This window comes from Gymnoscopelus braueri (assembly GCF_963280865.1).
Source record: "Gymnoscopelus braueri genome assembly, chromosome: 14".
NCBI classification, from domain to species: domain Eukaryota; kingdom Metazoa; phylum Chordata; class Actinopteri; order Myctophiformes; family Myctophidae; genus Gymnoscopelus; species Gymnoscopelus braueri.
In genome coordinates, this window is record NC_137619.1 from 32,785,167 (window position 1) to 32,802,543 (window position 17,377).

A 17,377-nucleotide genomic window follows, 5' to 3' on the forward strand; every position below is an offset into this window, starting at 1 on the left:
TCAGCAGTTTAAACTCATGTGAATTAATCGCACGATATAAGGGCTCCCGTTGTGTGAAGGCGCTTAAGGTAAAGGTATGTGTTTAACTGTAAACCGGTTCCATCTGAATCAAAACACAGCTTTGCCTGGAGTGTGTGCATTTGTGTGTGGTCAGCGTCGGTGTACAACTTCACTAAAGAAATCTGCAGCCCATTGTAGCAACTGCCGCAACAGGTGTTGAGGGGATGGGGCCACTGTTGTTGAATGGGGCCCATTGAACAGGCACCCCTCAACACCCCCACTGTGGAATCCCATCTCATGGCTCCCTGAACTGCCGTCTGTTCAAATGACCCCTTGTAAATCTGTGAATTTAACACATGCTTAGAGCCTGACCGCAGATGACATCTCTCTTGAGATGTAGAGGAATGATGTTTTCCCAACACTGAAATAACAGGAATGCAAACACTAATCTAATGATGGAAGCAAAAAAAGTTCAGCTTGTGGCGAGGCAGACTGTAGGGAAAAAGGTACCGAGGCACTCCGTCTTCAGGTGAAAAAATAATGTATTTATTGAGCAAGGCTCAACAGCTGACCGACGCGTTTCGACACTTGGGTCTCCTGTTCTGATCTAATGATGACCTTCTTATTGATAGCGTCAAGTCTACATTAGAAAGATGAATAAGGTTTCTGGTGTGCACAGCGCTGAACACTTCATCATATGACTGAAACAAACATAGCTAAGAATCTATCTTCATAAATGTCTATACAGTGCCGGCGTGGGGAGGACGGGGACCTTCATTGTCATCGATGGAATGATGGACATGATGCACGCGGAGCAGCGGGTGGACGTCTTTGGCTTGGTGAGCCGAATACGGGAGCAGCGCTGTCAGCTCGTCCAGACAGACGTAAGTAAACCTTGACCCCCAACCCCCCTCCGTCTGACCCGCGCGTACCTGCAGCTGACAGCTCAACTCACAGCGCTGGTCATTGTGCTTGGTGTAAACAAGTGAGGGTGCAAACACGGACAATCCAGGCAGAGAATACTTTGTGACTCTTGTAGTTTGTATTTGTTGCTTGTTTTTCTCCTCCGTTCTTCTCCGAGTACGTGTTTTGAATACGTCTTCTGTTTCTTTACCTTCATCGTCACAATAGCTGCCAATATACTGTGTAGAACTTCAACCCCCAAATGTGGTTATTAAAGAGGAAAGATATTTTTACGGTTTAACAATGACCTTTAACAATGCAGTATAAAACATTATAAACAGAAATATGATAATAAAAGTACTCAAGCATCTTTTTGTGCATTATGTTATGTAAACTTTTCTTATTCACCAATATGCATAGTATATCATATACGCCGATATACCAATATATCTGTGATACTGTAGCTAATGTATAGGCCAATATTGGCTGATAAAATTGTCTGACTTATATATCAGTTGGGCTCTAATCTCATGTTATCGAGTTGGTCATTTCCCTCACCGTGCCCCCCCCGCCCCTCTCATGCTTTTCAGATGCAATACTCGTTCATCTATCAAGCTCTGCTGGAGTACTTCCTGTACGGGGATACAGAGTTAGACGTGTGCTCTTTGGAGGGACACCTGCAGAGGCTGCACAACACCAGGGGTCCCCATGACAGGCTGGGCCTGGAGGAAGAGTTCAGGGTAAGAATGCAGAAGAAGCTACTGTCCACTCCTCGGTCTGAAAATAATCTATACGCAGCAACGTGTTGACCTTGTAGATCAGCTATTTGGGGTTCAAGGTTCAAGGTTCAAGGTTGTACTTTATTGTTACTTCTTGTGTACGGGTACATAAGAGTAAAGCTTATTTTGGTTTGGCTTCCTTCAGACAATGCAGCAGCATAGATAATAACAACAGCAGAATAATGATAAAAAGTGACACCACAACAAAGTATATCAAGCCTTTTATACAGAGGGGTTTACGTCCTATCGGTATGGGATTGCATCCTTCATTGGGACATTTTCATGAGAGACTTGCACAGGGTGCTGCTTTTGGGAGCCACTGCTCTTAATCACCCAGAAACTTAAGCAAACTCTCGTGTGACAGTCAACGGATTAGATCGGGGGAACATTTCTTGTCTTCCCCACACATTGCCCTTCACAGGTCCCTGCCGACTCTTTTGAGTCTCTTCTTCATAATTTCTTCTGCACCAATGATACCCTATTTAGATTTGTTAGTACTATTGTTTCTGTGTCAGTGTTTCATTTTTACTTTCAACTTGCTTGCTGCATTGTACTGTACTGTACTGTACTGTACTGTACTGTACTGTACTGTACCGTACCGTACCATACCGTGCCAGGTGTGTAAAGCAAACTGTCACATCATCAGCTACTTTTGGGAGATGGTAATGTTAATCTTATTTTGCCCTCCATCAGAAACTGACCAACGTGCGCATAATGAAGGAGAACATGAGAACTGGGAACCTTCCGGCCAACATGAGGAAAAACCGCGTGCTTCAGATCATTCCATGTAAGTAGTACTCTGTCTCCGATACACTCAACTGCTTCATAAAGCCTAATTTCTGAAGAATTTATTTATTCTCTACTGTTGAGAATTTATACTCAGCAGTATTTACTCAAACTACAAGGTAACAACGCTACATGTTGTTAGCTTTTTGGCAAGCATCACTCTTGCGAGATATAAATGTATCTTCATACATCACATGCCAATAACATCAAAGCACCATTGGCTTGTGGATGCCAGAACTACAGTGATGTCTTTGCTACACAAGTCAATGATGAATTGGATACGGAGTTGGCTCTTATCGTGAAATAATGTAGTGAGAAGAACAATGAAAGGCACAGGACTGTCATTCCAAAAAATACCATGGTACAACCTTTTGAAGTGCTAAATATTAGTGTCACATTTGTCATTAAGAGAACAGGAAACGTTGGTACTTAATTGCTTGTTTTTTTCTTGTAGCCTAATTGTGAAGTTGTGTTGTTGCTTTTCACAGATGACTTCAACAGAGTTATACTCTCTGTGAAAAGGGGAATGGAGTTCACCGACTACATAAACGCTTCCTTTATTGATGTGAGTATCTCTCCGGGACGTCATGTATAATACTGCTTCCATGTAAGTACTGCGAATTAAAACAGTGTGTAAACGTCTTCCCTGCAGGGCTACAGGCAGAAGGACTATTTCATTGCCACCCAGGGTCCCTTGCCTCACACAGTGGAGGACTTCTGGAGGATGGTATGGGAGTGGAGGTGTCACTCGATCGTTATGCTCACCGAACTCAAGGAGCGGGAGCAGGTACAGTGCTGTGTGTGTGTGTGTGTGTGTGTGTGTGTGTGTGTGTGTGTGTGTGTGTGTGTGTGTGTGTGTGTGTGTGTGTGTGTGTGTGTGTGTGTGTGTGTGTGTGTGTGTGTGTGTGTGTGTGTGTGTGTGTGTGTGTGTGTGTGTGTGTGTGTGTGTGTGTGTGTGTGTGTGTGTGTGTGTTTTATTTTCAGTCAAATATAACAATTATTTCCATGTAACCTTTTCTCAAACAGGACAAGTGTTTCCAATATTGGCCAGCAGAGGGCAGTATAACATTTGGAGATTACACTCTGGAGCTGACAGGCGATGCCCTCTGTGACACCTTCACTCTGAAAGACATGGTGCTCACCTACGGACCAGTGCGTAACACTCAAAACTTACAATACACCACCTCAATGCATTTTGAAATATACATAAAACATAAGCGCCACGGTGTTGTCTTCACGGCCTTATAGGCCAGCTCAGCTGTACAAATTTCCATCGTAGTGCACTCGGAAGACATGCAAATATACGTTCCGAACGCAGAGTTTCAGGTGCATGAAAATAACGGCGCTTCACTAGGGCTGTCACGATCATGACATTTTACTTGACAATTATTTGCCACACAAGTAATTGCGATTAACAATTTTAATTGTGTTTTTTTCCATTGAACATTGGAACATAAAGCTTACATTTCTGTTTGACTTTTAGGCTTTGTAAACAAAAATGGCACGGGGCAGATATGACAAATAACTGCCCTGACTGACAATGACCAATACCAATGTAATACACCAAATGTAATAATTTTATACTCAACATTTGCTATTTCCACTATTTTTGAAACTGTTTGAAAATGTCTGAAAAATGTTCAACATGGAAATGGAAATTATGCGAAATAAAATGTGATCATCTCAAATAATTGTGATTAGGCGATAATGTGATAATTGTGACAGGCCTAGGCTTCATGTCCGCCCACCCCTGGTAACCCCCCCCCCCCCCCCCCCCCCCACTCTCGTCTCCATCTCTCCAGGAGAAGCAGTCACGCCACGTCCAACTCTTCCACTTCCACGGATGGCCTGAGATCGGCATACCGGCGGAGGGGAGAGGAATGATTGACATCATCGCCGCCGTGCAGAGGCAGCAGCAGCAGTCTGGAAACCATCCCATAATTGTGCACTGCAGGTGAGACACCTGAGTTTAACAATGCCGCTGTAACGCTCGTAGATTAGCATTTTTTGTAGTAAAACTCAGGTTTTCAAAGTTGGGCCCGCCAGAGGGCACCAGGGGGCGCCAATTGGAAAGGAGAGGAAAGTGGGGGGGGGGGGGTATATGCATTTATTTTTCTAAATGCCATTTCAATTCAAATTCAGTTTAATTCATAAGATTATTATGCCAGTTCAAACTATTTCTAAAATAGCTCAAATATCCCACCTACAAGCTCACAACGTGCTGCAGCTTGTAGATCGGCCAATTCTTTCTATTTTGGTTTCTTTTATAAAGCCAGGTAACTATAGGGCGGCTGCACCCAAAGGCTGTGGCTATTTGGGGGTCCTTGGCATGGAAATGTTTGTGGACGCCTGTCCTGACAGACTTATCTAGGTCAAAATCTAAGCCCTGTCCTGTACTTTGCAAATCCACAAATTGGCCATTTAAGTAAGTGAAAGACTCACATTAAGCTCATCCTGCCACTTCCACCCCAGTTTTTCCACTAACTGATCACTACCGGAATGGAACGAAACACAAAATGATGCCAGAAAGAATTTCAATTTACTAATAAATGTTCCCCCTTTTTCCCGAAAATGTCTGTTTCAATGAATTCTGCATTCTGCCTCGGTGGACGCGGCGCTCCATGCCTCAACCACTTATGTGATCCCTTATAAAGACTTAGCTGGAGATGCTTTGATCAGAACCTTGCTGCAGGTGAAGTGATTCTAAAGCAGCGCAGCCCTGTGGGATTGATCCAATCCGCCGATTCACAGTCAATTAAAACCTCTCAAAGTGAAATCTCCTCCGACTCCCACTATGATTAATCTGATGAGATGAGCTAACGACAGGAAATGGTGTCATCACTCTCCTCTATTCCTTCATCACCACTTGTCTAAGAGGGGGCTTTTTAAAGCTTTTTCTCCGCCCATTGGGAACGGGGCTAACCCGCTGCAATCCCCCCACGTATCTCTCTCTCTCTCTTGCTTTCTCTACATGTCTCTCTTGAACATTTTCCATGTCTCTCGCTCTCGCTCTCCCTTTCTTTATCCTTTCTCTCGCTTTCTCCATCACACCATCATTGTAAACATTGACTCAGTCAAACGCTGAGCCTCCAAACTGATTAGTGTTGGCGTTTGGATTAACCTCCATTTAAGTAAGGATGATTATTAGCACTATTACACAAAGGTCACCTTTTCTCCAGCTAACTTTTTCAGTTAAATGGGAAAAGGATGCTCTGCTGAGATTACAGGAGTTTCATTGTAGCACTATTGTTGAAAAAGAAAAGGGGGAAAAAAGAAAGCACAGTTGTTAATATTTGCTTTTATCTTTGCTCTAACTTGTATAAATTGCCTTCTGTCATTTTCAATGCTTGTCGTCAGCTTGCAAGGCAGAGTTTCTGTATTAAAAACATAAATCCCCTGTTAAAGTCAGTTGCAGTCCTGCTGCAAAGCCCAACATTTTCTTAGGCCTTTCGTTGTACTGTTATTTTGGCAAGATGTAGGCGTTGATAGCTTTGTCCTTGGTCTTGTATTTCAGTGCCGGCGCGGGCCGGACTGGTACCTTCATCGCCCTCAGTAACATTCTGGAGAGGGTGAAAGCTGAAGGCCTCCTGGACGTATTTCAGACAGTCAAAAGTTTACGCATGCAGAGACCACACATGGTTCAGACTGTGGTAGGTTGTCCAGAACAGATACTATGACATGATTCAACTGTTCTTTTTGCTCATGTGGTTATCTCCGTTCACATGTTCACTGAAATACCTCTTCTCTGCTTTTCTGTCCAGGAACAATACGACTTCTGCTACAGAGTGGTTCAGGACTTTGTCGACATTTTCTCAGACTACGCCAATTTTAAATAAGGGAGGATGCCTGTCAGATATTATACCACGTACTTCTGTCAAATGAACTTATGCAATTTTGTCAGAATGTTATTTTCTACAGCAAGCTCTTTTTACACCCTTTGCACTCCAATTACAGTTCTAAAAACTCATTGTGACATATTGTAACATAGGCTAATTAATTGCATTATTGCTTCAAGAGTCTGTTTCCTTCAAGAATGTGTGAGTGAATGTTGTCTAGAAGTGTGAGATAAAGTAGATATAATATATCTAGCTATATTGTAGCTAAGCTTATTCAATAAGGTTGTCAGGTTCTTGGATAAATACAAAGCATAGTTTTTTGGTTTGCTTGCATAAACAGCAAAATCTGGAATGTTATTCAACTCGGAGAGTGGAAAAGAAAATCTCTTACTGGTTCTTTTATTTTTTTAATGTACCCCTACAGGTCCATTGCAGTGAGTCTATTTTTACACTCTGAGAGTAAAATTAACACTCTGGATTTTACTGCATAGATCCAGCAGGCTGAAGGTGAATGCAGATGTTTGTTTAGGAGAAATAGAATTGAATAGAATACATTTATTCAAACTTTACATTATGTACATTCTGTATATAATATGTATTGCTTACTATTTGCCTATAATGGATTATAGCTATTTATGTGTTTGTAGAATACATGCATTTGTTTCTATTTATGATGGTTTATTATGTTATTGACCACACTGCCTTTCGTTGCCAGTGGTCTTGTATGCAGTATACTGTCCACTCACCTCTGGAGAGTCTGACAAGTATGTTTTTTAAGTTAACTAAAGAATCATTCATGTTTATGATGAAAATATATCATGTGCAAAATATATGATATACGTATGATAAATAATTATGATCCAAAGTTAAAGGGATACTTCACTTTCGGGCCGGGGACACATTTAAAAAAAATATTAAAAATAAATGAAAAAAGTTATGGAAAATTCATGGCCCCCTCACACATTAGTAGGACACTCTAATGCGTGAGGGGGCCATGAATTTTCCATAACTTTTTTCATTTATTTTTAATATTTTTTTTAAATGTGTCCCCCGGCGGAAAGTGAAGTATCCCTTTAATTAAAACAAATACGTGACATTTAAGTTCTGACACATTGCATCAGAAAGTGCAAATTACCTCACCAGTACTCTGTTAAATAACAAGCACTTAACAGCTACTGCAGTGTTATTTAACCTCGCTAACTTTATTTTTTGCCTGTGGCAATAACACTTGGTAAATTAGTCTAACTCCATAAAATTAAATTAACCCACAGTGAATCTTGTTTCACAGTCTAAACGTTACATCATGCTTTAAAGAGACATTTTTATACACACAGTTATACGTAATTTACATGTGCATATTTGCATGAAACGTGCCATTTTGATTAGAGAGACAATTCTAATCATGGAAAACTTGTCACCAAGTGACACATTTAATATGCATAAGCCAGATGATTATTTTATGGTGAAGTCTGATGAGAAAAGAGTCCATACACTGCAAACTGCTCCCAGATGTATTACTGCCGTGTTGTAATATCGGTCATATGGTCTACATCAAGCAAGTCCACAAGTAATGATTTACACGCTATTCGAAAGTAAAATTATGTTTTGAGTGTTGGTATTAAAATGGATCTTCATTTTATTACCTGTATAGGTTATTTTTCAGCGTGCTACATAACGATAGTAACAGCTGCACAGATAGTTACAGTAAGACTACGTGTGCAACCTATAAATCTAAGAAGTGAAGTGATGTTCTGTACGTCGGTATATTAAACTGATTTAGATTTCGCAGTTATAGGTGTCAAGGAAGAGTTGGTACACAGTTGAACCTTTGTTTATCCAAACTCCTCAGGAATAGAGAATACAATGGAAATGCTTTGATATTAACAAACTTAGAATGTTGAGAGATGCATGCAATGATGTTCCAACAGGTTTGGACAATGCATTTTGTTGCAAATTTCTAGTAGGATATTACAACATTTCTACACAGTAATTAGAATATATTTTTGCATTGACTTTTGTTTGTTTGTTTGCTTTGTTCTGCTTGTTAGATCATTTGGAACACAGGTTTATGTAAAAAAAATGTTTTGTTTTGTATTTCCCTTCATCATAATTTATTGACATGGTAAATTAATGGAATACTCATTTAAGGCCATGGATGTACTTACAATTCTTAGTGTGGTCTTTAGCCATCACTAAAATGATCTGCTGTACTACTACTGTACTTTTGAATAAACCACTGGTCTTTACATTTAGCCTAAATGTGCATTAATAAGTATTAGACAGTCAACCCTAACCCAGGCCTAGCACCTCATGTACCTACAGTGTAACACACAAGTATCATGTTTAGTGTTGTTCCCTCTTATTGAATATGTATGGGGTTTAGCTACAATTTGTTTGCTAAATGCTGGTTGCAATAAATTATAGATTGAGAGAAATGACTCATTTTATCGTCACACTGTCGTTTTTATCTATTAAACAAAAAAGCAATTATGACTAATAGAGTAAACTCGTGCTGTTTGAACCCTCGTGGTGATGGCATATCTTAACCATTTCCATTAGCAGCATTTTGGGCCCCTCTTTGGGTCCCATTAGTCAGGCTTAAATGTGTCACACCTGGAGAGAGGGGATTATATTCCCGACAACAGTCTGTGCGTGCCTTTTGCAAAAACCTATAAAATCGCCTCCTGGCTAATGCACCACATGCTCCCAACGCAAATACAGCGGTGAGTCTGTCTAAAAATGAAGTTATTTGTTTTGTGTTCACATTCTCTCTTTTATTTTTATTTCACTTAATTCGTAATTCAGAGTCAAGTGTATAGATCATTATGAGTAGGGTACGCGTTGGCCGGCTAAAGTCATGGGGTTTGAGATAGAGGGGATAACTATGATGCCGTTATTCTCTATGCTTAATTAATCATACTGTACTTCGTCACACGACGGTGTCCCTCACCAAAAATGTGCAGATCTACAAGTTGTGTGCTCGTGGATCAAACGGAAAGCTGCTATTTCCGACGGGCGACACCGTCGTACGACGAGGTACAAACCGGGCTTAATGGTTTTGGCTTCCTCTCCAGCTCCAATGGAAGCCACTAGCAGAGCGTTGGTGCAGGTGTTGTTCTTGGCGTTGGTGGTGCAGGTCACCCTCTCCCAGCACTGGTCCTATGGCTGGCTACCAGGAGGGAAGAGGGGTGTGGGAGAAATGGAGGCCACCATCCGGGTAAGTCAGCTTTACCGTTCACCAAACGATCGAGTCATTCTGTAGCTTAAAGGGTAAGACCACTTTAGTAGAGGTTTGGGTTGTGTAGTTACCTTGCCATGATGTAACTCCAAAGGTGGGCAAGAAATCAAAAATAATTGCTCCATTGATTAGAAATTGATAATTCAAAATATGCTCCTCATTGACTTACATTGTACGGTAAAACAGCTCTCAAAGTCACTCTTTTAGCACATAAATGAACCCAAACATAGCTGATTCAGACAATATAGAGCATCACCAAACCCAGTACTGTTTGTTTTTTTAATAAAAATGTCAACTTCCTATTGATTTTACTATTTGAAGATCTGGATCCGGATCCGTCGATCCAGTCCGGGTTTTCTACTTATTAAAAATGGCAAAATCAACAGGAAGTTGACAATTTTATTTAAAAAAAAAACAGTACTGGGTTTGGTGATGTTCTATATTGTCTGAATCAACTTTGTTTGCGTTCGTTTTTGTGCTAAAAGAGTGACTTTGAGAGCAGTTTTACCGTACAATGTAAGTCAATGAGGAGCATATTTTGAATTATCAATTTCTAATCAATGGAGCAATTATTTTTTATTTCTTGCCCACCTTTGGAGTTACATCATGGCAAGGTAACTACACAACCCAAACCTCTACCAAAGTGGTCTTGCCCTTTAAGTAAGTATTCAATGTTTTGCCTTCTGAGATTTGAGGCAAACATTTTAACTTTCTTAAACCTTACGCTGAAGCTTGAATCATGCTTAAAAAATATGAATGTAACTCGATAAGCTTTTCTCTTTCTTTTTTTAAATAAGCTTGGATTCAATAAGCTTTCTTAATGTCATGCTCAGTTATTTTATTGTGCTATTCATAGATGATGGATACAGGAGGTGTGGTGTCTCTTCCTGAAGAAACGAGTGTCCATACCCTAGAGAGGATGAGCCCATACAATGTTGTAAGTGCCGATATACATAATTTATTGCCAATGTCTCCTTCAATTGTGCAATATTAATGTACACTACAGCTACAGAGTGCTTGTGTCAAAGCATCAGTAATAGTATATTAAACTGTTCAACATCTGTGTGCTGCTCTCTTAACTGAATATTTCCACAATTTAAAGTAATATTTTGAGTATCTATGTTTTTTTTGTTTTGTTTTTTGCTCAGACTTGTTTACTATGTTTTATAAATGAAAATGAACATAATATGCTGTTGAATTAGATGCTCCAGCAATAACAGGACAAATTGTTAACCCAACTTGAATTTCAATTTCTACAGATTAATGATGAATCCAATCATTCCAAAATAAAGAAAAGGAAGCCACGTAAATGAAGACCATTAGTAAATGCTCAGTCTTTACAGTATCCTCACCATCCTCAGCATCAACATCACCAGTGAAAGATCACCCCAGTGCAGGATACTGCCTTCCAGATAGCATTACATTTAGCACATTTAGCAATTAATTATCCTATGTAACTAAATCCTAAATCCATGTAAAATTGTAATAAACTTTTGGAGTTTGGACAAACCTATCAAGGGGTTTTGTTTAATTTCTTAACTTTTTTGTAGAGCTCAATTTCGCAAATGTTTTTATTCATTTATTTATTTATTTCAGCTAGAACAGTAAATGATGCTCTTTAACCATTAAAGCCCTCGAGCACTTAAACAAGGTAAATTACCTTTGTAAGGAAGCCACGACCGACAAGCATGACAAACTTGTGATACAACAATTTCAGCATGACAACAGCTGGTGATTAAGCCAATTTATTAGAAATCAATGACTTAATTGAATTTGTTACAGTTTAGGTAATTTGATTTACACTCAGTACAGTCATGTGCATTCGTCTTGGAGAAACTGCACAAGATGCTATTTGTACCTGTAGCCTAGCCTCCATACAGTCATAAATCAGCAACACTTGTGTGAATATTTTACCACACTTATGAGGTCCAGAACTGATTTTTCCTAGGTTTTTTTGGGGGGGGGATAAGCATGGACATCTAAGGAAAGAGACGAAAATGTGTAAAACTTTTTTTTCCCTGCCCGTACAGGAAATTGGTGTTCATTATAAAAATTGGAATTTCATATCAGGGAAGGAAGAGAATCAGCAGGGGGCATATGTTTTAAAGAGAACTCATTTTCTGGCAAAGCCCCACAGACTGAGAACCATACTAATCGCCTGGTGCATAAGGGGCTAGGATTCATGAACTGTGCTGACACGGGGGAGGCCCTGTATTGTTAGAGCGTGGTTGTAATGCACACCAATGAACCCAAACCCGCTGGCACAACTGGGAAAAGGTGAACATTATAAAAGCACATAGAATTAGAGAGAAATTAAACCACATTCCATTGCACTTCCAGAACAATGGTTCTTCATTTGTGATACTTCACATCGTCGGTTTAATATTCATGGTTGTAATTTGCATAACACAATCATTTCCTTTGATGAGGAAAGACTTGAGAATGAAAAGAAAAGTACTGCATCTTACTTTGCCTTCTTTCACAAAGTTATTAAGTTGAATGTTGTGTAGGTCAGTATGTAGTGCCTGCACACTCAGTGTAACTTAATTAAGTTATTCTTACAGTATCTCTTTCTCAATTGTTCAATAATTTGGCAAAATACCTTACTATAGGTGGCTTGCATGGTCTCTTGTAAAATGTGGATTTTAATTCAATTCGATGCAATTGCTATCTACCACTTTGCCTAAAAGATATAAATTCCCTTTAAATTATCCTTATCCGCTGGCGTTAGACCAACTTTCTCTGTCCCAGTGTCCTCATCAAGGACCTGCCTAATTGCACGTATATCAAGACAACAAAACCTGCTGGTATCTGTGTTTCCAAATTTGATTTAACCTCACTTTCTCCTTCCCAGACCCCCTGGTGGATATTCACTTTGTTTACCTCAAATTAAACTTCATATTGTTTACAGCCTCCCAGTCCCTGAACATTTTATAGCATTTTAGAATTATTTATTTATTTATTTTTTGTAATGATTGTAGGGCTGGGATTCATTTGAATGTTGCCCTCATCTGCATGAAAATTATATAATTAACTTTTGATTAACCAGCTCAGTTGAGTTTGTTCCCCCATGCACACTGGTGAATAGTACCCACCGCATTTTAATGACTGTTTTCCAATTGAGCAGCGACCTTTTCATCAAAGAGCCGCAACTGGGGCTAAACAACGGTAGAAAATAATCACGGTGAAGACAATGGTAGAGGCCGATAGGCTAGCATGTCATCCTTAAATATAACAACAGAGATGAAAGCCACCTTATTGCGCGTAGTGGCTGTGGCAGGGAGCCAAGGGCTTGTGTTGTTGGTCGGCCCATTGTTAAAGCTTTTGGAGGTCACGTCCATTGGCATATAGAGAGGGAAAGGACAGGAAGGGAGAATGGCCCATTGTTACATGTCCTTGCTCTGAGGGAATTCCATTATGAAGGCCAATACATTTTTGATACTTTGATTTTTCTGACATTCATTTGTTTCAAAAACAGAACATATTTGGATAATGGCTTCAGGAAAAAAATTGGGGTCTCAGAGCACACCCTCATCCAAGGCTACAGTGTTGCATTAACACACCTGCCAATCAAACACATCCTTGTGCATCCTAGCAGAGCTAACCATCGAATGAGTATTCTATCATATGCATAATATAGTTTTCATTTCATCACAATTAGACTGCGTGTGCGTTTCCGATGGGTCATAGGAAAGTTTTATTGAAGCAGAGTGCATAATGAAGTCATTTTCCAGGTGCTTGTTGTGGCTCTTATTATGAACAGAATGATAATTTTCCCTCGAGGAATCTGGGCCTGAATATCAATTGAAGTTTAGTGTGGGTCTTACTATGTTCCCGCAGGCTATGGTGGAAGGCAAAGTCATCTTCAGAGACGGTCTAAATGTCAGGGAGGTCTTCAAACAGTTTTTTTTTCCAGAGCTCTACTGAACGGGGGGTGGGGGGGCTTTTGGAAACACTATCTCCTGGAAATAATATAGTGGAGGTGAGTTGAAGAGGGAGATGGGAGATACTGAGTTGAAGGTGTCTATGAAACAGTAGGCTACTTTGAAACAGTCAGTGTAAAACAATCGGTACCAACACTTTGGTATAGGGAGAATATAGAGTATAAATAATTTAGGAGGAAACCTAAAAAAGGAAACTAAAAATTATATATATATATATATATACATATATATATATACACATATATAATATGATTTTTATTTTCCTTTTAACACACACCACACACACGCACGCACGCACGCACGCACACACACACACACACACACACGCACACACACAGTATATAACTTGTTCAGCTCAATTCCATGGCAAAAATGTGTGTGTCAAATTATTCTTCCCATTGAAGGTTACAGCCCTTGCCGTGTCCTCTCATGTCCACATGGTGACACTCTTGAGCTACCCGACTGGAATCTGCTACCCCCTGTTGGTCTCCCAACAATTCCACCACCAAAGTTGCAATGACTGTATCCCTCTAAATCAAACAAAGACCGCAATCAATCATCTCTTACTTGGTGGAAACTGTTAATTTTCACATGCATGCCTATGTATCAGTGGAATTTGTGTTTACATCAACAGCTTTTTGTACAAATTTGTATTCTCCAAGGTGGCGCTGTACATAGGCTACATGTCTTGGAAGGAAGCAAGGCGTGAAATATACTGAACTCTGCACTAAACTATTTCATAGGTGGAACATTCAAAAGCAACACATTTTGTCTAATGTTCTAAGTTTTGCATTTGTAGAGATTAAGATTATTATTTTTTATTTTCCCTCCAACTGGATGTTACAGCGAGACATACAGGAGCATGTACAGTAGTCAGTCGGCCTTGCTTCTTCATGGCTGGCAGGGAACCTTCCTGTTGTGATCCGACTTCTCTGCTTTGATCAAAGAACAGTGTTAAAGCACTGGGAGAGGGAGGAGGTATGAAATATGAATGAATACAGCTGTGTTTTGATGGATATGTCTCAAAGTATCCCAGTAAGAGACTGCTAAAGGCCAGGAAATCTGTTTGTGTTGTGGAAATAGGCTCTTCCTCGTGTATTTCGTTACCGGCTTCATCTTGGGTAGCTTTTCACTTCATATTTTAGAGATCCTTTGTTAGCAAAGAGATCAACCCCTACCCATCTTCAGTATGTACTTGTACAGAGACTGCTCTATGAAGCCCTAGTTCATAATATATATCATTAATGACACCATTTCCTGTGTTTGGTCTTGAAACCTCACTTTTGAACAAAATGAACACCAGCTATGGAGGACATTTTTGTTATTTTTCTAGGGTAGATCGAAGGTTCTCACAGATGGAATAAGATCTTCTGTGAGGTGATGGCGGCTTTGTCACCAGTTATGTGCATGATTCCATTTCCTTTTCTCAAGGCCCAGTGGGGAGCTGTGACTCATTTTGAAGTTGTAAGTTGAGACTGTGGTGCAAAACTAACATTCCCATCTGAATTAAGGAACTATTGCTGTTCTCTCAAACCTTCGATTTTCAGAGTTAGATTAACTCATCGTCGCATTACACTTCTTTAAGATATATAAACATGGCGATTAGAATGGTTTGCAAATTCAAATAGGAAAGGCAATAGTTCCTAAGCTTGGGCGATGTCAAATTTAAATTATTGACACTATAATGACAATAAATATTATTAGTACTATAATTAATTGATATTAATTGATAGTTTATTTGATACACTTGTTGGTTTTTAGCTCTTGCTCATTTGATTTTCCTATTTGTCTCATCTGTTTAAGAAAGTAGCTAGCTGATATATTGCACTTTTACCTTAGCGCTAGGTATACTCTTAGTTGCTTGTTTTAGAAGAGAATGCACTTAAGACTTCTTGTGATTAGTAGTTTCCCTGCCAACCTATGTTGAATGCACTTACTGTAAGTCGCTTTGGATAAAAGCGTCTGCTAAATGACTGTAATGTAATGTAATGTAATTGAAAAAATGATTAATTACACTATTCTAAATTCTACATGTAGCCCTTACACTGTAGGCTTCTGTTTTGCAAAACTATATTGTTTCAATTCCACAAGTAGAAGCTTACAAAAACACAAATTATGAATTCAAGATTTTTTGTTTGTTTGTTTTAGTTTTAGTTTTTTGAATTAGAGTTTCCATCTTTCCGCCATCAAAGAAAAATACACGTCTTTTTGGGGTGTCAGGGTTGGGAATGTGTGCTTTGGTGCTTACATTTTTGTTACAAAGTGAGAAGAGTAAAAACTATTGTTGTAGCCCCTCAATATGTGTGTGTTTATGTCTGTTAGGCTCAGGCAATATCACAATATTATCATTCAGAATGATAATAGTGTGAAGCCAATTGCTAAAGTGACAATTATTATAGTGGCCTACTATTGTAATATCGCCCAAGACTAATAGGTCTGTATGCCAGATACCCGCTTTTATCCCTCGAGCTGTTTTCAATAATAGTCATTTAGGAACTCACATTCAGTCTCGTTAACTAAGATCCAGCCTTTGGACCCGTGGCCGGGCGATGTCTCTGGGACTGCTGGAGGTGCTGAAACTTTGTGCCAGGGCTTGATTAGCCTTCCTAACCACCGGGTTTCCCACAATGCCGGGGTCCAGCTCTGATGGGAGCATGGGGGCTCAGATCCTGTCAGAGAGGGGTCACGCTAACTGACTGTAATCTTCGGGGGTGCTCCTCTCCTCCTGACCTACATCTAACACTGGTTCTACCCCCCCCCCTCCCCTCCCCCCAACCACATTCCTTTCCCCTCCCCAATCTGGTCCCCCCAGTGCAACCCAACCCCACCCAACCCCATCCCACCTAGTTTTTTGCCACCCTTAGCTGCACCCTCCCCACATCCCACCTCCCCTGTGATGGTATCCCCTCACCACACACGGCCCACTCCCTACCACCCCCGGTGCTTGTTTCAGCCTTGTCCGGCTGGCAGCCGCATGGCGCGTGCCTTATCCTGTCATAATGGCAATTAGCAGTGCCAGCCAAAGCTGCGGAGGAGACCGGACTCTGATCCACGTTTCAACCCCGAGATCACGAGTATCCAGCACAACTTCAAGGCGAACCGTGCAATTAGCCACAATAATGATAATGTGTTGTCGGGGAACAAAGAGAGGGTAAAACAGACTACTGGTGTGAGGGCGAGTGGGGTGCTAATAGTAGGGGGGTTATTTGAATGCTCTGGTGCAGATAGGAGACCAAATCAAACTGATTATCAAGCGTATGATGAATTACATTTTTCCTCTAATTATCCATGCCTTTTATGTGTAAACCAACAGAGTGATTTTTGCATACTAGACATCTCCGGTCAGTGGTCTTTGGGCTTCACACTGGGGTTATATCTTTTATTTCTTCTATGAGACATGCTAGGGGTAACTCATGTGGCTACGGGCCGATGAGAAGAAAGGAGAGACGTCGTACTGACAATTTTCTTAGTTGACTTAATTAGGCACTTTCAGAAATATTTGGCTGCAGCACAAGAATGGAAAAAAAGGGAGGTTTGTGGTTTTGATGTTCGACTACCGCAGATGTGTTGACACAGAGTCAAAACATGCTGGAAACAAAACCACAATGCCCAAACCACAAATAACAGAAGGCTGCTAAAGCATTTCAACTCAAGGTTGCAAACAGATACAGTTGCGAGGCACAACTCGCCGCCTTGCGCACGCTACACAGAGGTGGAAAGCGGCTATTCTCTCCGCTGTGAGCAGAGACCATTCCTACAGTCTTACATCCAGAGGTTTATAGAGGATATTTTGTTGGGTGTTGTGCAAAACGAACCGTGTCCCCAGAGCAGCAGCAACTTCACCTTGGCGGAGTAATGCTGTGATATTCTGTTTATTCTTCACTCACTTCA

General features: G+C 40.4%; 2 protein-coding genes across 6 annotated transcripts in view; both read left to right on the forward strand.

Annotated features, from left to right (window-relative positions):
* LOC308099858 (receptor-type tyrosine-protein phosphatase epsilon-like) overlaps positions 1-7,168 on the forward strand; it is a 33,391-nt gene extending 26,223 nt beyond the window's left edge. For 3 of the 4 annotated variants that reach the window (XM_080448684.1, XM_080448685.1, XM_080448683.1), the window contains 9 exons: positions 749-884; positions 1,494-1,643; positions 2,376-2,469; positions 2,957-3,033; positions 3,121-3,255; positions 3,495-3,620; positions 4,271-4,422; positions 5,983-6,118; positions 6,230-7,168. In XM_080448684.1, the coding sequence (XP_080304810.1) occupies positions 749-884; positions 1,494-1,643; positions 2,376-2,469; positions 2,957-3,033; positions 3,121-3,255; positions 3,495-3,620; positions 4,271-4,422; positions 5,983-6,118; positions 6,230-6,304 (1,081 nt within the window). In that variant the 3' untranslated portion in view covers positions 6,305-7,168. The remainder of the gene's footprint in view (positions 1-748; positions 885-1,493; positions 1,644-2,375; positions 2,470-2,956; positions 3,034-3,120; positions 3,256-3,494; positions 3,621-4,270; positions 4,423-5,982; positions 6,119-6,229) is intronic. The other variant, XM_080448686.1, reaches the window with a different exon arrangement.
* gnrh3 (gonadotropin-releasing hormone 3) lies at positions 6,749-10,949 on the forward strand (the record flags this gene model as incomplete). 2 transcript variants are annotated; one of them, XM_080448688.1, is made up of 5 exons in its annotated part: positions 6,749-6,811; positions 7,020-7,068; positions 9,379-9,521; positions 10,399-10,479; positions 10,802-10,949. In XM_080448688.1, the coding sequence occupies 4 exons, from the start codon at positions 7,029-7,031 to the stop codon at positions 10,853-10,855; spliced, it is 318 nt and encodes a 105-aa protein (XP_080304814.1). In that variant the 3' UTR covers positions 10,856-10,949. The 2 variants fall into 2 exon arrangements, with proteins under 2 accessions (XP_080304814.1, XP_080304813.1); XM_080448687.1 differs by lacking the exon at positions 6,749-6,811 and having other exon boundaries at positions 6,957-7,068.
* Between the last annotated feature and the right edge of the window lie 6,428 nt (positions 10,950-17,377).